Below are 25,791 nucleotides of genomic sequence, written 5' to 3'. Positions count from 1 at the left end.
AGTGTTGTTATTTTTTCGGGTCGATCCGAAATCCAAGATGGCCGCCACAGCCGCCATCTTGAAAACACATTTTGAACTTCTTCTCAAGTTCTACCGGTGCGATTTGGCTGAAACTTGCATGAAATGATCCTGACATGGTCCCGACAAAAAGTGTTGTTATTTTTCGGGTCGATCCGAAATCCAAGATGGCCGCCACAGCCGCCATCTTGAAAACACATTTTGAACTTCTTCTCAAGTTCTACTGGTGCGATTTGGCTGAAACTTGCATGAAATGATCCTGACATGGTCCCGACAAAGTGTTGTTATTTTTCGGGTCGATCCGAAATCCAAGATGGCCGCCACAGCCGCCATCTTGAAAACACATTTTGAACTTCTTCTCAAGTTCTACCGGTGCGATTTGGCTGAAACTTGCATGAAATGATCCTGACATGGTCCCGACAAAGTGTTGTTATTTTTCGGGTCGATCCGAAATCCAAGATGGCCGCCACAGCCGCCATCTTGAAAACACATTTTGAACTTCTTCTCAAGTTCTACCAGGTGCGATTTGGCTGAAAACTTGCATGAAATGATCCTGACATGGTCCCGACAAAGTGTTGTTATTTTTCGGGTCGATCCGAAATCCAAGATGGCCGCCACAGCCGCCATCTTGAAAACACATTTTGAACTTCTTCTCAAGTTCTACCGGTGCGATTTGGCTGAAACTTGCATGAAATGATCCTGACATGGTCCCGACAAAGTGTTGTTATTTTTTCGGGTCGATCCGAAATCCAAGATGGCCGCCACAGCCGCCATCTTGAAAACACATTTTGAACTTCTTCTCAAGTTCTACCAGTGCGATTTGGCTGAAACTTGCATGAAAAATGATCCTGACATGGTCCCGACAAAGTGTTGTTATTTTTCGGGTCGATCCGAAATCCAAGATGGCCGCCACAGCCGCCATCTTGAAAACACATTTTGAACTTCTTCTCGATCTTTCTACCGGTGCGATTTGGCTGAAACTTGCATGAAATGATCCTGACATGGTCCCGACAAAGTGTTGTTATTTTTCGGGTCGATCCGAAATCCAAGATGGCCGCCACAGCCGCCATCTTGAAAACACATTTTGAACTTCTTCTCAAGTTCTACCAGTGCGATTTGGCTGAAACTTGCATGAAATGATCCTGACATGGTCCCGACAAAGTGTTGTTATTTTTCGGGTCGATCCGAAATCCAAGATGGCCGCCACAGCCGCCATCTTGAAAACACATTTTGAACTTCTTCTCAAGTTCTACCAGTGCGATTTGGCTGAAACTTGCATGAAATGATCCTGACATGGTCCCGACAAAGTGTTGTTATTTTTTTGGTCGATCCGAAATCCAAGATGGCCGCCACAGCCGCCATCTTGAAAACACATTTTGAACTTCTTCTCAAGTTCTACCGGTGCGATTTGGCTGAAACTTGCATGAAATGATCCTGACATGGTCCCGACAAAGTGTTGTTATTTTTCGGGTCGATCCGAAATCCAAGATGGCCGCCACAGCCGCCATCTTGAAAACACATTTTTTTGAACTTCTTCTCAAGTTCTACTAACCGGTGCGATTTGGCTGAAACTTGCATGAAATGATCCTGACATGGTCCCGACAAAGTGTTGTTATTTTTTTGGGTCGATCCGAAATCCAAGATGGCCGCCACAGGGACCGCCATTTTGAAAAAACATTTTGAACTTCTTCTTTAAGTTTTGAACTTCTTCTCATTCTACCGGTGCGATTTGGCTGAAACTTGCATGAAATGATCCTGATTGGTCCCGACAAAGTGTTGTTATTTTTACATTGAAAAATGATCCAAGGGCCGCCACAGGGGCCATTTGATGCAGAATTTGAAAACAAATTTTGAACTTTTCTCAAGTTCTACCGTGCGATTTTGGCTGAAACTTGCATGAAATGATCCTGACATGGTCCCGACAAAGTGTTGTTTATTTTTTTGGTCCGATCGATCCGAAATCCAAGATGGCCGCCACAGCCGCCATCTTGAAAACACATTTTGAACTTCTTCTCAAGTTCTACCGTGCGATTTGGCTGAAAAATTGCTTGCATGAAATGATCCTGACATGGTCCCGACAAAGTGTTGTTATTTTTCGGGTCGATCCGAAATCCAATCCAAGATGGCCGCCACAGCCCATCTTGAAAACACATGGAATTTTTTGAACTTCTTCTCAAGTTCTACCTACAGTGCGATTTGGCTGAAACTTGCATGAAATGATCCTGACATGGTCCCGACAAAGTGTTGTTACTTTTCTTGTCGATCCGAAATCCAAGATGGCCGCCACAGCCGCCACTTTGAAAATACATTTTGAACTTCTTCTCAAGTTCTACCAGTGTGATTTAGCTGAAACTTGCATAAAAAGATCCTGACATGGTCCCGACAAAGTGTTGTTATTTTTTTCGGTCGATCCGAAAATCCAAGATGGCCGCCACAGCCGCCATCTTGAAAACACATTTTGAACTTCTTCTCAAGTTCTACCGGTGCGATTTGGCTGAAACTTGCATGAAATGATCCTGACATGGTCCCGACAAAGTGTTGTTATTTTTCGGGTCGATCCGAAATCCAAGATGGCCGCCACAGCCGCCATCTTGAAAACACATTTTGAACTTCTTCTCAAGTTCTACGGTGCGATTTGGCTGAAAACTTGCATGAAATGATCCTGACATGGTCCCGACAAAGTGTTGTTATTTTTCGGGTCGATCCGAAATCCAAGATGGCCGCCACAGCCGCCATCTTGAAAACACATTTTGAACTTCTTCTCAAGTTCTACCGGTGCGATTTGGCTGAAACTTGCATGAAATGATCCTGACATGGTCCCGACAAAGTGTTGTTATTTTTCGGGTCGATCCGAAATCCAAGATGGCCGCCACAGCCGCCATCTTGAAAACACATTTTGAACTTCTTCTCAAGTTCTACCGGTGCGATTTGGCTGAAACTTGCATGAAATGATCCTGACATGGTCCCGACAAAGTGTTGTTATTTTTCGGGTCGATCCGAAATCCAAGATGGCCGCCACAGCCGCCATCTTGAAAACACATTTTGAACTTCTTCTCAAGTTCTACCAGTGCGATTTGGCTGAAACTTGCATGAAATGATCCTGACATGGTCCCGACAAAGTGTTGTTATTTTTTTTCGGGTCGATCCGAAATCCAAGATGGCCGCCACAGCCGCCATCTTGAAAACACATTTTGAACTTCTTCTCAAGTTCTACCGGTGCGATTTGGCTGAAACTTGCATGAAATGATCCTGACATGGTCCCGACAAAGTGTTGTTATTTTTTTTCGGGTCGATCCGAAATCCAAGATGGCCGCCAAGATGGCAGCCGCCATCTTGAAAACACATTTTGAGATGGCCGCCAAACTTGCATGAAATGATCCTGACATTCCCGACAAAGTTGAAAACACATTTTGAAAAAGACTTTTCTTCAAGTTCTACCGGTGCGATTTGGCTGAAACTTGCATGAAATGATCCTGACATGATCCTGACATGGTCCCGACAAAGTGTTGTTATTTTTTGCAAACAGGTCGATCCGAAATCCAAATTTGATGGCCGCCAAAGCCGCCATTGAAAACACATTTTGAACTTCCTCAATGACCATGACAAAGTGAAACACCATGAAATGATCCTGATGGTCCCGACAAAGTGTTGTTACTTTTGCCATCAGATTTTAATGGCCGCCACAGCCGCCATCTTGAAAACATTTTGAACTTCTTCTCAAGTTCTACCAGGTGGATTTTTGGCTGAAACTTGCATGAAATGATCCTGACATGGTCCCGACAAAGTGTTGTTATATTTGGATTTTTCGGGTGATCGCATCCGAAATCCAAGATGGCCGCCACATGCGCCATCTTGAAAACACATTTTGAACTTCTTCTCAAGTTCTACCGGTGCGATTTGGCTGAAACTTGCATGAAATGATCCTGACATGGTCCCGACAAAGTGTTGTTATTTTTCGGGTCGATCCGAAATCCAAGATGGCCGCCACAGCCGCCATCTTGAAAACACATTTTGAACTTCTTCTCAAGTTCTACCGGTGCGATTTGGCTGAAACTTGCATGAAATGATCCTGACATGGTCCGACAAAGTGTTGTTATTTTTCGGGTCGATCCGAAATCCAAGATGGCCGCCACAGCCGCCATCTTGAAAACACATTTTGAACTTCTTCTCAAGTTCTACCGGTGCGATTTGGCTGAAACTTGCATGAAATGATCCTGACATGGTCCCGTCAAAGTCTTGTTATTTTTTTGGGGTCGATCCGAAATCCAAGATGGCCGCCACAGCCGCCATCTTGAAAACACATTTTGAACTTCTTCTCAAGTTCTACCGGTGCGATTTGGCTGAAACTTGCATGAAATGATCCTGACATGGTCCCGACAAAGTGTTGTTATTTTTCGGGTCGATCCGAAATCCAAGATGGCCGCCACAGCCGCCATCTTGAAAACACATTTTGAACTTCTTCTCAAGTTCTACCGGTGCGATTTGGCTGAAACTTGCATGAAATGATCCTGACATGGTCCCGACAAAGTGTTGTTATTTTTCGGGTCGATCCGAAATCCAAGATGGCCGCCACAGCCGCCATCTTGAAAACACATTTTGAACTTCTTCTCAAGTTCTACCGGTGCGATTTGGCTGAAACTTGCATGAAATGATCCTGACATGGTCCCGACAAAGTGTTGTTATTTTTCGGGTCGATCCGAAATCCAAGATGGCCGCCACAGCCGCCATCTTGAAAACACATTTTGAACTTCTTCTCAAGTTCTACCGGTGCGATTTGGCTGAAACTTGCATGAAATGATCCTGACATGGTCCCGACAAAGTGTTGTTATTTTTCGGGGGTCGATCCGAAATCCAAGATGGCCGCCACAGCCGCCATCTTGAAAACACATTTTGAACTTCTTCTCAAGTTCTACCGTTGCGATTTGGCTGAAACTTGCATGAAATGATCCTGACATGGTCCCGACAAAGTGTTGTTATTTTTCGGGTCGATCCGAAATCCAAGATGGCCGCCACAGCCGCCATCTTGAAAACACATTTTGAACTTCTTCTCAAGTTCTACCGGTGCGATTTGGCTGAAACTTGCATGAAATGATCCTGACATGGTCCCGACAAAGTGTTGTTATTTTTCGGGTCGATCCGAAATCCAAGATGGCCGCCACAGCCGCCATCTTGAAAACACATTTTGAACTTCTTCTCAAGTTCTACCGGTGCGATTTGGCTGAAACTTGCATGAAATGATCCTGACATGGTCCCGACAAAGTGTTGTTATTTTTCGGGTCGATCCGAAATCCAAGATGGCCGCCACAGCCGCCATCTTGAAAACACATTTTGAACTTCTTCTCAAGTTCTACCGGTGCGATTTGGCTGAAACTTGCATGAAATGATCCTGACATGGTCCCGACAAAGTGTTGTTATTTTTCGGGTCGATCCGAAATCCAAGATGGCCGCCACAGCCGCCATCTTGAAAACACATTTTGAACTTCTTCTCAAGTTCTACCGGTGCGATTTGGCTGAAACTTGCATGAAATGATCCTGACATGGTCCCGACAAAGTGTTGTTATTTTTCGGGTCGATCCGAAATCCAAGATGGCCGCCACAGCCGCCATCTTGAAAACACATTTTGAACTTCTTCTCAAGTTCTACCAGTGCGATTTGGCTGAAACTTGCATGAAATGATCCTGACATGGTCCCGACAAAGTGTTGTTATTTTTCGGGTCGATCCGAAATCCAAGATGGCCGCCACAGCCGCCATCTTGAAAACACATTTTGAACTTCTTCTCAAGTTCTACCGGTGCGATTTGGCTGAAACTTGCATGAAATGATCCTGACATGGTCCCGACAAAGTGTTGTTATTTTTCGGGTCGATCCGAAATCCAAGATGGCGTCACAGCCGCCATCTTGAAAACACATTTTGAACTTCTTCTCAAGTTCTACCTATTAAATTATATCTTTGAAAGTTCAATGTATTTACAAATAATCATTGGTTTCATAAGGGTAAAATATTCCTTATGATACACTATGTAGAATATGATTTTATATATTTTCATCTACACATCTAAAACGTTAAAAATGGTCTTACGGGCACTCTGATGGGCCCATGTTGATATAAACTGTAGCTATTCTCAAATACTTATGGTCACAACTATAAATTTCCTAATTTCAAGCTTTCAATCACAAATCTGTCTTTTCTTCCTTTTTCTCTTGAGAATGCTCTTGATTATGATATTAGATCAAAGCTTTTCTCATAATTTAAATCGACTCTTTTTCCTAAATCCCTTCTTATTTTACTTCAATCAGGTTTACTATGAGATAGTCACCCCTGGAGTATCGAAGGTGTTTTGATGTGCATGTTTCATAAGTTGTAACTTGTGACAAATCCTTTTGGTAAATAAAATACGTTTTCAACTTTTTTCATCGGCTTTGAATGATGATATCATAATATTAAAATAATATTAAAATAAAATTTTCAAGGGGTTAGTTGCATTGTTTGATATTTAACTCAACTCTCGGCCCAGCGCGTCGAAAATGACTGGTAGCATGCTTATGGAGTTCCACGGATAAATACATATAAGTAATGATAAGTAATGAGAATGCACGTTGTGTTTAAGATTTCTTTATTTACACACATGTAACAATTTGACATGGCGGAACGCATTAAACACAACATTTGCAAATTCACATTAGGAATACATCTAATTGATAAAACTAATGAAGAAGGGTGAATAGTGGAGAATGTCTACAGTATTGCTATAATATTTGCTACATTGACACATCGACAGCGCACGTATACGTGAATCAAGTACATCACAGGTAAAATTTACTCGTCAGCATGACTTGTAAACCTGTATCGAAATAATGAAATATGATATATAATGCGTATACGTGTGACGATGTACCGACATCATACAAATTAAGACGGTATGTTCCATTGACCCAGAACAAGCTGATCCGAGCTAGTGATTCTATTGTGGTAATGTTTCGCAATATTACAGTGTGTGTGTAAGTTGAACGTGCTGTACCGTGAAAAGGGTGTTGGTTGTGTGTAGACTCTGGTCAATATGACTTTTTAATATGCCGGTATATCCTTCTTTCTGAGAAACTGTGAGGTAAGGCACGTGTCGAATGCTTATGAGACGTTAATCCTGTCGCGGCGTTACACCTGCCGCTCGACAAGATTAGGACGGTACGTGTGTACGGGGAGATGTGTGCAGTTGGAGGTGCCGATATTCTCCTCACGGGTACATTCTCCTTGTACCCGAAAAAGGATTATACAGTTCGTGTGTCATTATCGCGCCAGAGGATCACTTACAGGAACATTAAGGACGAAATTAGTGGGGAAAATACGGCCAAAAGCATCGACATAGGTGATATCACAGGCTGTCTGTGTCGAAAATCCAAAACGTCTGATAGTCCTGTGACATATTTCACTGTATATGGATATCCCTCTCGTCATAAAACGTGTAGACCGTCCAAAAAGACCCGGGCCCGCAAGGCGGTCACGTTTGGCTGTAGCACATCGTCCTCCCTCGAGGAAAACTTCCAAACATGTGCCACATGGAGGAACGTCATATGCAGATTGGCAAAGGGTCAACAGGTAGCTGTTGAAGGTATATCGATTTATTTAAATTATTAAATGGTATTCACGTGTTCAAAAGCGGTACACACATACTACAGTATACATTGTGTATGTGGATTGTATACCCGGTCATGCTCTATTTGATCAATACTATAATACACAGGTAACTTATTGATCGGTATTCACGACAGGTATAAACACCAGCTCTAGAAATACATCGAATAGCACCATGACAACAGGTGTATTTATAATGTACACAACATCGGGGAAAAATCGGTTAAAGTGGAGACTCTCTCAATTTCGTACATCCGCGTGCATTTGCCCCTCCTAAAATAATTTTAACTCATGGCAAAATGTTATAGAAATAATTCACAAAAATGATTTCTTGGAAAATGGAACTTCATTCATTACCCGAAGTTCTGATAAAATGCGATTCCGATTTTTGTTTTTCTCGATCTATTTTACCAATCCACATTTAAGCTGACAATGCTGTAAAAGGCCTTAACGTGCACTGTCAGCTTTACGGACGGACCTTTCTGTATGGAAATTATATATGTTGTGTGTGACGAGTTCGTGTGTGTATTTCTCCTTTAAATCTGAAATATGGAAATCTTTTCCATTTTGTTTGCTGAAAGTTTCTCAATCGAAAAGACAGAAGCCTATAGGCCTATATATATATGACGTACATATGTTTCTGTCTTTAGAAATGTATACCGAGCAACACACCCAACTTGGTTGCGTTTGGCCTGGATTGTTTCTGCTCTCAGAAATTACAACACGCAACATATCTGAAAAAATTCCATCCATCTACGTTTGAAATCCGAAGATTACCGGAAAATTCACCCGAGAATTAAGTTGATTTGAAAGTAATCCAGCTCAATGTCGCTGAAAACTGATAATGGGGAACTAACCAGTCGTCCCATTCTCTTAATATGATGAGTTTTCGACCAGAGCACATAGATTTCTCAAAGAATACAATTTTGTGGTGTTTGTATATTATATCATATTATGTGCAATACACAGGTGACGATCAGTAGGTCGTAATACTAATAAGATACTGTAATGATAACATGACGCGTCATGTTATTATACTATTTTGGACAAGAACTTGTAACTTTTTCGTCTACAGTCTGTACGTCCTTGTTTTGAGTGTCGAAGTGTTGCAATATAACAGTAAGGTAACGTTTTCAGGACATGGAAGCGATGTATGATGTTAGAATGCCAATGTCTCCGAGGTCGTTTCTGTTCCAAATATTTGGATGAGATAAGTAATAAAAACAAGCACTCTTACTCCCATGTGTGCCACGTACTTCTCACAAATTTGTACTAACTAATGGAGCGAAGGAAAAAAATCACATAGAGTACGAAAGAGAGAGAAGAAATAGTTAACAGTAATTGAATAAGCCGGAAAGGTAACATATGTATGTATCATTACCGGAAATTTATAAGTGTTATTGACAATTTACTTTAAAATTCATGGTGCATTTTATGGACGCCCATAGCTAATTAATGTCCATATATCGATTTATGAACGCTAGGACTACAAGTAGTGACAATATCCATAAACGTATTTAGCTTAATTATGCAATCAATTAATTATAGGACACAAGCATCTTCATCAAAGAAGCATCTTCTTTCTAGTCAATCTCGAAGGGAATATTTCTGTAATGGCTCTTTTATTTTTATCTCAGTGTTGCTGATGAAGGAAGCTTTTAAATTCATAAAGTGGTGAGCAATATATATATTACCGTAGACGCATCTTTAACTCATCAAAAAAAGAATGTCACATGACTGGTCATATGACGTACCATACAAAATGGCGAGCAAGAAATCGGAACAGCTCCTGAAGGGGGCATTTTCGTTATATCCTAGGACAAAGCCAACTTTCATGGTTTCACTTACACGAATGGGACTTACCTATCAAAACACTGAAGAATGTGATGAGAAAGAGGACTGTATCAGACATATAAACATGGGTGATATTGTTGGTTGCCGGTGTCGCAGATCTAAATCGGCAGACGACTCCACGGCGTATCTAACAATATACGCTTATCCATTTCGGAAACGGTCAATGAGTTCTAAGTTGACCCGGATTCGTATGGATTTAACATTTGGATGCAATGCATCATCTTCATTTGACGATAATTTCAGAACATGTGCTATATGGAGAAATGTTGTGACTCGTTTGGCAAGGGGCCAAGATGTAGCGATGGCAGGTACAGTGTGTTTATACTAAACACGTTACAGTTGATGACGGGTCGTGCGTTTACAGGTGTGCAATGCCTGTAAACGCCGTTGATTTAATGGTCTGATGATGATAATTTCTTTAATATAACGGAAACTACCATTATCTGATTTCTATCAGCCTATTCAACTCTAAGAGTATTTTCAAATCAGCTGGTTACTGTCGACTGGTCATGATCATGAAGTAGAATAAACCATGCTTAACAAAACGCGAGCGAGGTGTATCTACTGTAAACAAGTTACGCTAAAATTCATTACCTTTATTAGTTAATTTAAATTATAATATGAATTAGGCAGTGGTACCTTTTAGGTATATGATGTTAAAGCTTCAATGAACTTAATTAATAGTATAGAATGTATTACAATTTAATTTTTGATGTGTATCAGTAATAGAGCTAGTTAATGGACAGGTTATGAACAGGGATAGATTTTAAGTAAAATTTACATGCACTAACTGATCATGGTATTATAAATGTGAAATGACTTAATTCATCAATATTTATAAGAACTCGTATCTTAATTATTATTCCAGCATATTAACAACTCAATATCTCATGAATACCGTTACTGTGTAGTCATGATAAGTTTGTTATCTAGTTTTACAAGGGAGACAGTCAATCAATTTATCATCTTTGTATTGACTGTACTGTATTGCTTATTCATCTGGCCCCGATTTCTCAAAACAAAAGTGCAGACTTTTGTCAAAACTTCAGTTTTAATTTTCTCCTTATGTAACTTATATGAAAATTTAAGACTTGAGTTTATTTCGAGAAATCAAGGCCAGAACTAATTCTTTTTTTGTGATTTAAACATAGTTTATTACCATAATCAATAGGTTTAGGATTGGGCACAAGTTATTACAGTGGAACCTCCCGAAACCGATCATGGTCGGTGCATATAATTTCGGCCGGTTTAGAGAGAGTTCGGTTTGGAGAAGTGAACCGAATACCGATCATTACGATCCGGATTTAATCGATCGGAAGTCGTTTTTTACACTAGTGTACCGCATATATGCCTAGTGTTTGTTAAAACCGACCGATATTGATTGTTAATGTGAATGTTATCACAAAAGAGAGAATCATACGTTTAAAAGGAATGGATTATAACAATCTTGACTTTTTTACGCTTATAAACGTAGTTAGGTTAGTTAGTTGGGTGAATGTTCTTGGGTATGTTCTCGTCTGCACTAACCTACATACGGCCGATCGCTTCCGGTTACGTCAAGAATCAAATTATATGGTCTAATTACACGATGATCAGTCGATGCCGGTCATTATATGACATAGTCATTTTCTAAAACAATACATGGCTTCGGCTTCTTCATACAGATAATTTACGTTATCCGACAACTACATATGTAAATAAAAAAAAATGTGTGATTTGAATACGAAACTTTCTCTTTATTACTAGCTCTGCTTGTTTTCCTACAATAAACAAACCGCGTGCACGTGGTAGACCTTTGTTAAATATTTAAACAATAGACATGATTAAATAATTACACCACCATCTCAGATATAATTACCGTGTACCTATAGCCTTCACACCTGTATACATGCCCCAGGACATGGCATTCGACAACTATGGTACAGTTACATAATGTACGTGTTGATTTTACGGTCGGTTGATCAGACCTCAATGCAGTCTATCGGTGTTGCTCAGGTAAGGCCGGTTTTCAGAAGTGTATTTCATTTAAATTTGACTATTCCGATCTCAAAATCGGTCCGGTATTCGGAATTGGGAGGATCGGTTTTGGGAAGTTTTATATACTATTAATAAAGAGGAATTCATTCCGTACATGACATCCATGTTCGGTTTCTAGAGGTTATCGGTTTTAAGAAGGTTCGGTTTTGGGAAGTTACACTGTACAACATTATCAACGCCACAATATATATGTTTCTGATAACATTAACATCATAAGGAGTTAGATTATATATAGAGAGTCATTTTCACTTACATTGTTGAATAATCTCTGATCAGCTTGTAGATTGATCAGATTCAGGGGTCAACACTAACAGCAGCCCGGGGCTGCCTAAAAAGAAAACTGAGCTGCCAGAATGCAGACTGCCTTTTATATGCAGACATGTGCATGTTAAGTTAAGAAAGTGTATGCTTCGAGATCTGCAATTTCAGTACCAAATTTCACTAGGATACAGGAAATTGAATATAGAAATTGAAATTTTCCCTGGGGGTAAATTTCTCAGACCCCCTACATTATACTGCTCGTGTCTTCGGCGCTCATATCCGCTGGCCCCCTAACAAAATCAGGGTTACCAAGGATAACAACCAGCTGGCAGTCCTCTGGTCTGCTGAGGTGAAAAAGTTAGTGTCTACCCCTGCAGTTTGTTGCATATATATATGTGGTTAATTTACCAGTTTTACATGATTTCTGCTAAAGAATTATTTTCATTAGAAAATAAGTTTTCTTAAATTTTCAAATCTATTCTTTACACATAATGCCTGCATATTCAACCCAATTATCAACCAGGGCACTTAAAATGAAATAAATAAGAGGGGATTATACAATGTAATAGATCTAGAACCAAATGTACTTGTAGCCTTTCCTATAAATATTGCATAAGTTATCCATATATCAATTTGCAAGAAAATCAGTAAAGAAACCTACACCACGACTTTTTTTCAGCATGATTGGGGCGGAAAATCGGCCCCATGGCAAAACCTCTAAATTTTTCCCAACTGAAACCCTTAAATTTTCCAAATTCAAAGTTTCTTGAAAACCATCCAAAAATATTGCATGAATTTAGTTGGAAAAGGCTTTAAATATTTGTGAATTGGCTTCAAAAAAGTATATAAACTACACTGGAAATAAAAAATCTTAATTGTTCCTTATTTCTTATTTCATAATTTTCCCAAATCTTGGTTTTGGCGCTCCATTTCCCCAAATTCAAAGCCACAGGCCCCATTCCCAAAGCAGTGAGAAAAAGCTCTGTACACTGTTTTGATATATTCAGTCAGCATAACATTATCAAGGTAAATGGAATTCAATTGGGGCCTCAAAAAGGGGGAGGGCACTTATTAAACTTTATTTCCTCCCCCAAAGTTGAAGATTACATAAGGCCATACAAAAAAATAATAATGTTTCCGGTAACCTGACTGACCCTATGAAATCAGTGCCTACTCACAAACTTTTTATCAGTTGTGTCCTCAAGCAAACAAATATCAACCTAAATTTTTGTTTGGTTTTTCACAAAATCAGGATATTTGGTATAAATTCTGTAAATCTAAGACACCAATAAACACCTGGGAATCAAATCCATGCATGGTTTATATCAGGTTGAATAAAGTCTACATCAGTTTTTCATTCAAAGAAACTGGGATGAAGAGAAAGAAATATTTCAAGAAAAAAGTAAAAAATCCCTACCTACCGACCCTTCATTTTTAAAGACTGCGTGTTAATTACCGTAAACAAGAATATTTTTTTATTTGGCCTAAAAATAACTTAGGGATGCACAATCTGCTTATTGGTTTGGATATACATGTATATATGGTATCTTGATATATTAAATCAAACTGTGTTTATTTTTGGACAACATTCACATTTATCTAATCTACTGTATAAATGAACTACAAATATCTATTATCACATGTGTCTAGTCTAGATCTGATACATAATTAATATTATTATATTAGATACATATCTATCGAGTGAACTTGCATATCAATCACGAAATCTTAATTTTTTTATTTATAATCAATTTTGGGTACGAGGTATGTTAAAATGTACCTTACGAAGTTTGATTAGATATTATTCAATAAAGTATTTACTAATTACAGTAATTAGTTAAATAGAACTAATATATATTTGATCCTTGTTTGTACAGTTGAATACTAAAATTAAATTTGCATATTATTATATACACCATATTCACCGTAATTAGCACCCCTGCACCAATAAGCTCCCCTCCCCTTTTCTGGGGAAAAATTGAATGTGAAAGATGTATAAACGCCTCTTTTCCATGGCTTTAACAATGTTTGTCAACAGGTGATGCCTTTAACATCAGCACTAGTACTGTATTCTATATTACATGAACTTGCGAGTCTTTTACATGTGAATCACGATATATAATGTGTCTCAAAGGATAAAAAGCATATGCATGTTTACTGTAACAGAGATTGATATTAATGTACCATAATTGAGTACAAGATTTGAAATGTTGCTGACTTTTTTTGTTCACAACTTACATTTTCGTTCGATGATTCATTAATAATTATGTTTGAAATTATTATAGAATTAGATAATCCCCCCTCCACCACCCCCCCCCCCCTCCCCAAGAATCATGATCATTTGTAATGTCAACCAAGGCTTCAGCACATAGTTACTTATTTTCTTGAAAAGAAGCGTAAACGGTAAAGTAAAAAAAAAAAGAAAAGCTACTGAAAGTAACAGTCTGCATTGTGAATACATGTACATCAGATCATCTCCGTTACATACTATATTACGACATTGCTGAAGGTCTGGAGGTGAAGGTGACTACAGTATTGAATTTCAAATGTCATCTTCAGTTGACTTCAATATATATATATGACTACCTTAAGCTTATACTATGGGATTTTCACAACTACATTATGTAAAAGGCCAACTTACTTACAGAGTGTATATGTGTTTTACAGATTTTTGTGTAATGCTAAAATATATTTTCAAATACATATAGCTATGAATGCGAATTAATGTAGTTTCTGAACATGAACTGTCTTCATTAATTACGTGTATAATCAAGAATCAAGATATAGATTTGATTGCATAATGATATCTGTATCATAGACATTTATAATTACTTTTCATGACATTCAATTATTTGTTTTGTCCAATATTTATTTGCCCAATATAGATTCTCTAACATTAATATTCAGATTTAAAACCATATTCTCTCTCCTCATTCTTAAAAATGAATTTATGGATAAAGCCAAGAGGCCTTAGTTCCAATTTAAATTTAAATTAGCTACTAGTATACATGTATACGCGCATATATATGTATATTCTGAATCTTTATGACAAGAGCGCTAACTTAATACTGAACTTTGCATACTCAGTGTACTTCACACTCAATTTGTGTAAAAATGCAATCTAGATCTGCAACAAGTCATCTTGTCCTGTCATAACATGCAAACTTGTTACTAAAGCAGTTTAGGCACAGTCAGGATCCTGATTGTGCAAGTCCCCCATTGACTTTAAAAGATACCACACATATACATGTAGTTGTTGGTAAGCAATATAAAATGGATTTAGGTTGTTCAATATGTTTACTATTACAAGAGTCATATACTAGATGATGTCGCATGATCACGTCGTGAGAGTAAAAGATCAAAATCTTAGGAACAACATGATTAATTGCTGAAAGATTGAACAGATCTCTAAGTTATAGACATATTTAAATGAAAAATATCTGGCATGCATGCCAGTAATGGGCCAGTGCTGTAGTAAAGTTGTTCAGAGGTCAAAATTTGGTATTATCTGTGTACAGGTTGATATCTTGAGTGATATATCTGTCACAGCCAGTTCATTGAGTTGCCATGTTTACATATAACAAGTGAACTGATAAAGATTTTATCTCTGTGCCCTTCATTTGCTCTTTATAAGATTGCTCATTGTTTTCAGACAAAGCTTTAATAGAATGTATGTCGAATAGATATATATATAGCTTACTGTGGTAATCAACTTCCTTATGATGGATGGGATGTTGTTATTTAGTTCCTTGTAAGAATGTGTGTGTGTATATAAACTATTGTTACACGGCTGTGTTTATCTATTTTCCAAACACTTTCATGCTTATTATCTTGTTTTCATTTTAATATAATCATCAGTGTGTGTGGAATGACTGTGTGAGGTGGAGTTGCAATGGTCAATGGAAGAATTAGAATGTATCCGACAAATAAAAAATACTTCTTAATGGTTTTTGAAGCTAAATTTTAACATATTATCTGTTGATTTCTTTCTTTTAAATTTTCTTGAGGTATCTGGTACCCTGGCTCTGGCTCCTGCCACTAGTTCACCCTTCCCTAGTAAAATAAAACCTAGCACCAAGTTGTCCTGCTTAGTAGGGCAACTTGCCCACGTAGGATTTAAACTGGCTACTCATGATCAAAGGTGAAGGGCTTATGGTAATATGTCAAGACATCTGAACCACTTGGTCACCATGGCCCCAAGTACTGACCGCTGTTTGGTGTTTTTTCTCCGGGTACTCCAGCTTTCCTCCACCAACAAACCTGGCACATCCTTACATGACCCTGGCTGGGAATAGGATGTTAAACTAATAAACACACCCCTGTGGAAATATCAAGGATCAGACAGAATTTTTAGCCCACTATCATCAGATGGTGGGTTATTCAAATTGCTTTTAGTCTATGGTCCATAGTCCGTTTCTTCCGGCTGTTAACATTTCTTGTTACCGCTGTTTCTCAGAAAATGGCAAAGGGATCTATCTCAAATTTCACACGTAGGTTCCCCTAGGGCCTCAGTTGTGCACAATGTATTTGGGGACTAATTGGTGAACAAGATGGCCGCCAGGCAGCCATCTTGGATTTTGATAGTTAAAGTTTGTTACCGCTATTTCTTAGAAAGGAATAAAGGGATCTGTCTCAAATTTCATATATAGGTTCCTCTTGGGCCCTAGTTGTGCATATTGCATATTGGGATTGATCAGTCAACAAGATGGCCAACAGGCTGCCATAGTTAAAGTTTGTTACCCACTATTTATTGTATAGTACTAAAGGGATCTCTCTCAAATTCCATATGTAGATTTCCCTCTGGCCCTAGTTGTGCATAATATATTGTGGGACTGATTGGTCAACAATATGGCCAACAGGCCGCCATCTTGGATTTTGACTGTTAAAGTTGTATTTCTGGTAATTTTCATTGTAACGATATGTCGCTTTAATATTTGATATTTGAACATGGAAATGTAACTTAATGATTAAGCTCCCCAAAACCATATGTCAGCCTGTAAGAGAGCCGAAGATTGTCGCGACGACGTTCAGAAGAGTTCGGAATGATTCGGCATCTCTTTCGAGCCTATTTTCCACGTGTACACGTTAAAAAGATTTTTTTACATTTATAATTAAAAATACTTCCAGTGCTGTAATATAACTTTATAAAAAGTGGTAAAATTAGAAAGTTTGTCACGTGACTGACGTCCACACGTCCTGCACGTGGTGATCAAGGCAACTAGCGTAAGCGCACATGTGTTTGTTTACGTTTTCCTTCTGGCTAAAATGAGCAAATCGTGCTGGTATATGTATATATATATATGTATGTCCACAGAGCGAGTATTTGAAACATCCAATACACGCATTGACGTAATTCAATATTGTGTGTATCAAATATTGTAATGAGCGGGAATTAATTTCTTTGTAAATCCAGTTTGCTGAGATCGACCACATATTTTGTTTATGAAAAATTGTTGACATTTTCTCTTGGTTTTACAACTCTCATGTTACTTCGAGATTGTCGCGACGACGTTCAGAAGAGTTCGGAATGATTCGGCATCTTTCGAGCCTATTTTCCACGTGTACACGTTAAAAAGATTTTTTTACATTTATAATTAAAAATACTTCCAGTGCTGTAACTTTATAAAAAGTGGTAAAATTAGAAAGTTTTAAACTCAGACAAACGGCGAAAAATATGTATAACACTTAAACAGTTTTCATTACGACAAAAAGAGCGAAAGTGATAGACCATACAACTTTAAAGTAAATTTTACTGCTATTTCTCACCCCTAGGGGTCTAGTTGTGCATATTACATTTTGGGACCGATTGGTGAACAAGATGGCCAACAGGTTGCCATCGTGGATTTTGATAATTGAAGTTTGTTACCTCTATTTCTCAGAAAGAACTGAAAGGATCTGTCTCAAATTTCATGTGCAGGTTCTCTTAGGACCTTGGTTGTGCATATCATATTTTGGGACTGATCAGTCAACAAGATAGCCGACAGGCAACCATCTTGGATTTTGATAGTAAGTTTGTTACCGCTATTTCTCAGAAAGTACTAAAGGGTCTTTATCACATAACTGGCCCATCCAGCCATGTCAAGCGACCATGTCATAAATATTGAAAGACACATGTATAATAACACTATTTGATAAACATATGTTTGATAAATTCCATATCACATAGTCACTCATGTAAGATCCTCTATTTTTAGCTCACCTGGCCCAAAGGGCCAGTGAGCTTATGTCATGGCGCGGCGTCCGTCTGTCCGTCAGCATTTCCTTTAAATCGCTACTAGTCATAGAGTTCTGCATGGATTGTAACCAAATTTGGCCACAAACATCCTTGGGGGAAGGGGAACAGAACTTGTATAAATTTTGGCTCTGACCCCCCGGGGGCAGGAGGGGCGGGGCCCAATAGGGGAATTTTAGGTAAATCCTATAAATCGCTACTTGTCCTACAGTTCTGCATGGATTGTAACTAAATTTGGCCACAAACATCCTTGGGGGAAGGGGAACAGAACTTGTATAAATTTTGGCTGTGATCCCCAGGGGACAGGAGGGGCGGGGCCCAATAGGGGAAATAGAGGTAAATCATATTAATCGCTACTTGTCTTAGAGTTCTGCATGGATTGTCACTAAATTTGGCCAGAAACATCCTTGGGTGAAGGGGAATAGAACTATAAATTTTGGCTCTGATCCCCCGGGGGGCAGGAGGGGCGGGGCCCAATAAGAGAAAAAAAGGTAAATTCTATAAATCGCTACTTATTCTAAAGTTCTGTATGGATTGTGACCAAATTTAGCCACAAACATTCTTGGGGGAAGGGGAACAGAGTTTGTATAAAGTTTGGCTCTGACCCCATGGGGCCAAGAGGGGCGGGGCCCAATAGGGGAAATAGAGGTAAATCCTTTAAATCGCTACTAGTCATAGAGTTCTTCATGGAATGTAACCAAATTTGGCCAGAAACATCCTTGGGGGAACAAAGTTTGTATACATATTGGCTCTGTCTCCCCAAGGGCAGAATGGATGGGGCGAAATAGGGGAAATAGAGGTAAAGCCTTTAAATCGCTACTAATCCTAGAGCTCTACATGGAGTTTGTATAAATTTTGGGTCTGACCCCCTGGAGCAGAAAGAATGGGTCCCAATAGGGAAATTACAGGTAAATCATTAAATTCCTTCAGAAAAGAAACAATGATTCTGTATTCAGAACATTACTTGGCATTACAATAACCAGGTAAGCGATACAGGCCCTGTGGGCCTCTTGTTTTCAAATTTTATATGTACAGTAGCATGTAGTAAAAGTTTGAAAAGCAGAGAAAAGATCCCTTTTTCTGTTGTCAGACGTAGATCATTCTTTGTTGGCCCTTAAGATCCCTCTGGGATCTCTTGTACACTTTAACAAAAGGACAATGCAAACATCCAAACAACTTGGACAATGAATGATTAGCTATATGCAAAACCAAACCGATATCTTTATAATGTCTTGTCATGGGGTAAAATGTTCTCTCTTTATTTTTGGCAATTAAAATGTCATGTCATTATTATATATTTTACAAAACAAAATTTATGTCAATACTGAACATATGATGATAGGGTTAATGTTTATTTAGTATCATATCATGAGTGAATATTTTGGTATGTTCATGTTTTGATAAACTCTGTTGATGTACCCAGTCTGACCAGCTGACCCACTTAACGTGTTGAAGGTGAACTGCGGTCAATCTGCAACACAATGTTCAACAGATCAGATAACCATGATAGTTTAAGTAATAAGCAAACTGCAGATTTAGCTAAAAAGTCACATTAATTTCTCTGGTGTACAGAGTTACAGTTAAACCTGTGTATAAAGGACACCCAGGGGACAAGGCTAAAGTGTCCTTTATAGAGAGGTGTCCTTTATATGTCATATATGTTATTGGAGCCTGAACAGCAACTTTACTTTATAATTAACTCTTTGTCGGAGATTGAAGGTTGCACTACGCTATGCTGCACTTATACAAGTGTTCTAGTGTAACATTAATACAATCAGCCATGGGTTTCCAGCGTTGATTTAACTCACGCATTCAACCCTGAAAATTTAGAATGGACTGTTTCAGCCTTTGAATCAAAAGAGGTCAAATTTAAATGTTTCTTCAGGAGTGACTTTAAGTAGGCCATGGCTATTTTTATGGCGTCTGCATTTAAATGAGGCATACATACAGTAATTATGTAAAATGTATAAGCTTGACCAACTACCATTTTTAGCTAAAAACTTAGTTTCCGTCCTTTTTTTAACAGAAGTGCATGTTTTGTCTTTTTTTTAAAGATGTGCCAACATTTTTGTGTTTTAGTGACCTAGGCAAATTGCCTTTTGTCCGTTGTCTGTCATGTGTCCGTAAACAATTTACATTTTCGTCTTCTTCTCTGAAACCACTGAAGCAATATCAATGAAATTTTACACAAACCTTCTAAGGCATAAGGCCAATAAAAATTGTGAATTATATGACCCCCCTTAACCCCCCAGGGGGCTCTGGGAGGGGCCAAAAGGGGTAAAACTGACTAAAATTTCAAAAATCTTCTTCTCCACTCACAGATGTGGTAGAATCAAATACTCTTCATAGATGGAAAGGTCTTTAAGTCCTTTACAAAAATTGTGAATTATATGACCCTGTGGTCTCAAGTCTTCAAGAAAAACACATTTATGAACATCATTTGCTTAGTTTTCATAGGAAATAGGTCAAACTGGGTCAGGGATTAGCCAGAGATAGCATTTTAACATCATATCCATATTGGTCCTGGCCGACCCCCAGGGCCCAGAGGAACAGGGCCAAAAGGGGTCAAAATGGCTATCATTTAAAAAAAAACTTCACAGATTTGATTGAACCAATTACTCTTCATACATTGAAAAGTCAAATTTATACAATCACTGACTGTCTTCAAGGGCCTAATAGGCTAATATATAGTGTTTACCGGTATATATATTTTTCATTTTGTATCCGAACTCAGGTGACCGTTAAGGCCCATGGGCCCCTTGTTTTTTTTATTGAAAACACCTACTCCAATTCAATCTATGTAAGAATGCTTTCTTATGAATTTATTGTTTGTTTTTAACAGAGGTGCAGACATGTACGTTACCAGAGTCTAAACGGCTACTGATCCTCATCAATCCTCACAGTGGTCCTGGTAAAGCCCAGCAAATCTTTGAGAAAGAAGTGGTCCCCATGCTGAATGAGGCTAATGCAGATTATGAAGTTAAAATTACAGGTACTCTAAACTTTCCTAGTACATGTGTTAATGTGAAATGAGATCAGTGGTGCATGGGTATCTGATCATCAGTACCTGTAGATCAACAACCAACCTAAGCTTTGTTCTGGGCACTTCCTTGAAAATAGAAGTGAAAAGCTAGTGGTAATATATACATGACTCATTCTTAGATGTAGTTTTATGATATTTTAGTATGATGGTTGTAATGTATTGACATTACATATGTTTAACATTGTTGTCCACATTTTGTATGACATCTGGAACTCCATATCTGGTTTCCGGGTTTAATTCTTAGAATAAATTAGTTGTTATATCACCACCATTTGCATGAGCTGTGTTTCGAATTTCGACGGAACCCAAGATATTTGGTTCTAAGTGGCTTAAATGGCCAATGTACAGTACTACAAGAGTGCAACAACAGTAAATTACATACCTTCATGGAAAAGGTATTTTTCGACATAGATGGTATGGTAACTTTACTTATGATGGTTGTGAAATATTTTACTTAGAAAATATGTTGTATTACTTAAAATTGTGTTTTAGAATTTGTTTGCCAATTATCAATCGATATTCTGTAATTGAGCCATTGTTATATTTACATCATTACAGATTATTATTTTTTTCGTAGAACATGCAGGTCATGCTACTGAAATCATGGTCAACCTGGATTTGTCTGTATGGTACGCTGTCATTATTGTATCAGGGGATGGTCTGATATATGAGGTAAGATCAGATTTATATAGAATTCAACAAAAGTCATTTTCCGTCATCAGAGACCCTCGGTTGATTGAAGTGCACAGTAGCTTAATGCAATCAAATGTGGGTCCCCGATGATGGTTATTTTGATACAATATTCTGATTTACTTGTTATATATCTTGCATCTATATGTAATAGATATTGACTTCTCCAAGTATCTTGGGTTGTTTATGATCTTTTAAATCATGGAATACAAAATGAGGTGTAATATGACACACTGAAATGGTCAAGAAATTTGATTACAGTGTATATGAGTATCATAACTTTTAATCTTGTCCAGTGAAAAACTTAATAAGTTATTCCATTTCTAGAAATAGGAACTGACAGAAATATAGAAATCACTGATTTACATACTAAGTACTTAAGCCTATTTCTTAATAGTTTGTCATGAAACTTCATGAGGTTGTGGTTTGTTATAAAGTATTAAAAGAAATATATGTAATGCCTTCTTTTAAAATTCCTTTGGTTCAAATAACAGTTATAAATCAAACTGCATCCACTTGGATCAATAACACTTGTTGGCCTATAGAGAAGGGTAAATGAGATTTAACAAGAGTATCAAGGGAAATATTGTAACTTAATCAGGTGACCCCATTATTTGTTACGGATGATTGTGGAATTAAAATCTGTATGACTCTTGGTGAAATGCATGTATAAATGTATAAGCCTTTGATCGAGGCTCTAGTAACCTACCATCTTGTAATAGAATTAAATTGAAATGGAGTATATTCTTTGTCATGTTTAAGACACATTTTGTGACAGATTGTGTAGTAAATGAAATATTTACCCATGTTATAAATATATATATAGTGCCATTTCCCTGTCTATTCAGACTATAAATGGCTTGATGAAGCGACCAGATTGGGAGAGAGCTATCCAGTTTCCAGTGGGATGTTTACCAGGGGGCTCAGGCAATGCCTTGTGTTGGACCATCAATTACTTAGCTGGGTAAGATGAAAGCCAATTATATAATAAAAAGTAAGAGATTTTGATTGGATTTATAGGTTCTGTGATATGTGTATGGTGTGAATAGCAAAATATATTCTAGAACATGAGTACAGAGATAATAATCCTGTGACAAATGATATCTGTCATCTGATTTAAAACATTTTTGAATGTATACTTTAAATCAGTTAGAAATCTCATAGTGGTGAGGTGAAAAGTGTTGAGAGTTTGAGAGCAGCTAATATTGATATGTTGACCATGCATGTTTGACTGACTAGTGTACTAGACACATTTTCTTCATAACATTAAAGATGCTCCACCGCCGACAGAGCATAAACGATACCCATCATTTGAACAATTATTTGAGTTTAATCGTGTATATATATGTTTAATTAACAAAAACAAAAAGAATTTAAAAAACATTATTTTGCTTTTGGTGCATGCTCAATCAGTGCTGTATTCCATATAGGATATAGTGTCACAGAATTTTTTCGGGATGCGATTGAAAAATTTTAATATTTCTATCTTGAAGTAAATTAGAAGCTCAAACTTTTCAATGGTGGTAATGGTATAAAGTAAGTAACTTTTGTAACACTGAAGAAAAATACTAAATCGTCTGTTTCTGTTTTTGATAGAGAAAAAATACCATTCGTCAGCAGTGTAGCATCTGTACTATTGTTCTATAACATGTCCGTCCATATGTATGTTATATATACATGCTATGTTTATTATTTTGTGTACAGTGAGCCTGTTGGAGATGAGATGGTGCTCCATTCCACCTTTGTACTGTTGAAGCACCGTGTGATTCCTATGGACCTAGTAGTGGTTCAGCTGCCCACATTGCAGGTCTTTTCCTTCCTGTCTGTTGCTTGGGGTATGATTGCAGACATCGACTATGAGAGTGAAAAGCTTCGTGCATTTGGTGCAGCACGCTTTACTATCTATGCATTCTTCAGAATTCTCAGTAAGTCTCTCTTCTCTAAGCTGTAATGTATACTAGTGATACCAAACATCTGGGGACCAACAAAATTACTTTGTTATAGTCATAGATTGTTATATACATATTACAAACATCTTATAGAAACCTTGACGGGGAATGAGATTTACTACGTTATAACCATGAATTTGTTGTATTTTTGTTATAAACATGTTTTACTGAAATTTTATAGGCTACAATCTACTGCTTAGCTTTACATCACCTTTATTGGTAGTGTGTTGGACAAAAAAATTAAGTTGTAAGCTTGGTAAACTTTCCCTGTTTATTACATTATTGCTGTATTCTTGTCATATTTCACCTTTGAAAAACTTTGATTTCAAATGAAATGCTGTATTTTATAGGACCTCGCAGTTACAGTGGAGAGATAGCTTTTCTGCCAAAAGGACATTACACTCCAAAGACTCAACAGACAATTGTCAAAAGCAGTATGCGTCGAGCAACAAGTCGTGAAGCTGCAGGTTCTGTTAGTGAAAATGGAGTCATGGGAACCTACCGTACTATATCCGAGGACAATGAACGGCTACGGTCAGCTTCTGTTCCTGTGATGCCAATATCAGGTGGTAAGCATAGCTTTGCTCGAGACAATCTTGGCATGGTGTTTGACGAGGCCGTGAAGGAAGAGAACCTTTCAGATGTCAATGGAGATTCCAGTGGCCACCTTGATGATCGTAAAGAAACGAATTGCACAGGGGCATCAGACATGAGCTGTGATACAGAAACAGGTGGTGCCAATGGACCTGTTAATCATTTGAAATCAGACGACAATATGGACCCCTCAAGAGCGTCTGGTAGTTCTGCATTTAGTCCCAATGTGTCTTGTAACCTCCTGCCTCCCTTGGACAAACCTGTTCCTGCCCATTGGGTAAAAGTGCACGGAGATTTTCTAACTGTTCTTGCTACATATCAGCCCTATTTGGGCCCTGACAACCTGTTCGCCCCTGAGGCTAGACTAAACGATGGTTGTATTCACCTTATGTTTATTCGTGCGGGTATCACAAAGAAAACTTTGCTTGACATTTTTCTTTCCATTGATGAGGGCAACCACATTAACTCTCCATATGTAGAATATGTGAAAGTGTCGGCGTTTCGATTGACACCAGACGATTTGTCGGTCGGGAATCTGATGGTAGATGGAGAGCATGTAGACATGGCCCCTGTTCAGGGTCAAATATTCCCTCAGATGGGCCGCATAATGGGCATTCAGTAATTGGAATGAAGAAAACATGTACAAGTGGTGGTTAAGGACCAAGTTTTCAAATCAATCACCTTAGTAATTGTGAAGGAGGATTACATATGTGCTGATGCTAAATTAATCTAATATTCTAGTTCTAAATCTTTCTTAGAGCCTGAGGGCATCATATGTTTACACTACAAAAATTATATATATTTATTTTATTATTTTTATAGAGATTCTGCTTTAACAAGCGTTTTTCTACATACAGCCATCTAAAATTTAAATGCCATGATGTGATTCCAAAGCAGTAGGAGTGCAAGTGTATACAACATGTATGACTGGTGCGTGTATTGTATGAAATACAGGACAAAGAAGTAATTCTAACAGTGTGGACAAAATTGTATGAAATACATCGTATTATTGGAATGTGATCTCAAAATCAAAAACAGCAGATTATCTCCCTTAAAAGTTTTATATTTATACCATGTCATAAAAGTTATTAGTAAGTGTTTCTGTGTGTCTGTGACAGGAAAGTGCTAAAAGTAGAGATATGGTTCATAAATCTGCTTCAGGTTTTGTAGAACATCGTAGCAGATTTGCTGTTTGAAAGGGAACTGGATACAAGTGTACAATACTGATATGCACGGTCAATTAGATATATATTTTTGATTAATGTAAAATTATTTTTGCACATCTTATTTTTATGTCGTTGTTTTATTTAAGCCTTTAATTCCTAGCTATTAAAAGTCCCTATATTGTTAATTATATATGTTAACTGTTGTCAGCTGTGTATCACCTTTCTTTTACACAAACAATTACAATGTTATGTAAGTCTGCTAATTAACACTAACAATGCACGTATGGTAACGACGCGATAAGTATCACCTTACTATT

General features: G+C 37.9%; 1 protein-coding gene across 2 annotated transcripts; it reads left to right on the top strand.

The window, feature by feature from the left end:
* Window positions 1-6,936: 6,936 nt before the first annotated feature.
* LOC138323479 (sphingosine kinase 1-like) lies at window positions 6,937-25,257 on the top strand. Of its 2 annotated transcripts, none has more exons than XM_069268124.1 (6): window positions 6,937-7,625; window positions 20,875-21,024; window positions 21,653-21,747; window positions 22,614-22,729; window positions 23,470-23,690; window positions 24,065-25,257. In XM_069268124.1, the coding sequence occupies exons 1-6, from the start codon at window positions 7,220-7,222 to the stop codon at window positions 24,928-24,930; spliced, it is 1,854 nt and encodes a 617-aa protein (XP_069124225.1). In that variant the 5' UTR covers window positions 6,937-7,219; the 3' UTR covers window positions 24,931-25,257. The 2 variants fall into 2 exon arrangements, with proteins under 2 accessions (XP_069124225.1, XP_069124226.1); XM_069268125.1 differs by lacking the exon at window positions 6,937-7,625 and adding an exon at window positions 9,400-9,810.
* The last annotated feature ends 534 nt before the right edge of the window (window positions 25,258-25,791 follow it).

Source organism: Argopecten irradians, chromosome 5 (assembly GCF_041381155.1).
Source record: "Argopecten irradians isolate NY chromosome 5, Ai_NY, whole genome shotgun sequence".
In the NCBI taxonomy this organism is placed as follows: Eukaryota; Metazoa; Mollusca; class Bivalvia; order Pectinida; family Pectinidae; genus Argopecten; species Argopecten irradians.
Note: the sequence above shows the minus strand (reverse complement) of the source record. Positions and strands in the feature narration are given on the sequence as shown.

Bases quoted from the DNA above. Each gene is read 5' to 3' on its own strand.
- LOC138323479 (XM_069268124.1), top strand. From the start codon at position 7,220: ATGTGTGCAGTTGGAGGTGCCGATATTCTCCTCACGGGTACATTCTCC. The intron at 7,626-20,874 runs GTATATCGATTT...TGTTTTTAACAG, and splicing joins TCAACAGGTAGCTGTTGAAG to AGGTGCAGACATGTACGTTA. The intron at 21,748-22,613 runs GTAAGATCAGAT...CTGTCTATTCAG, and splicing joins GGGATGGTCTGATATATGAG to ACTATAAATGGCTTGATGAA.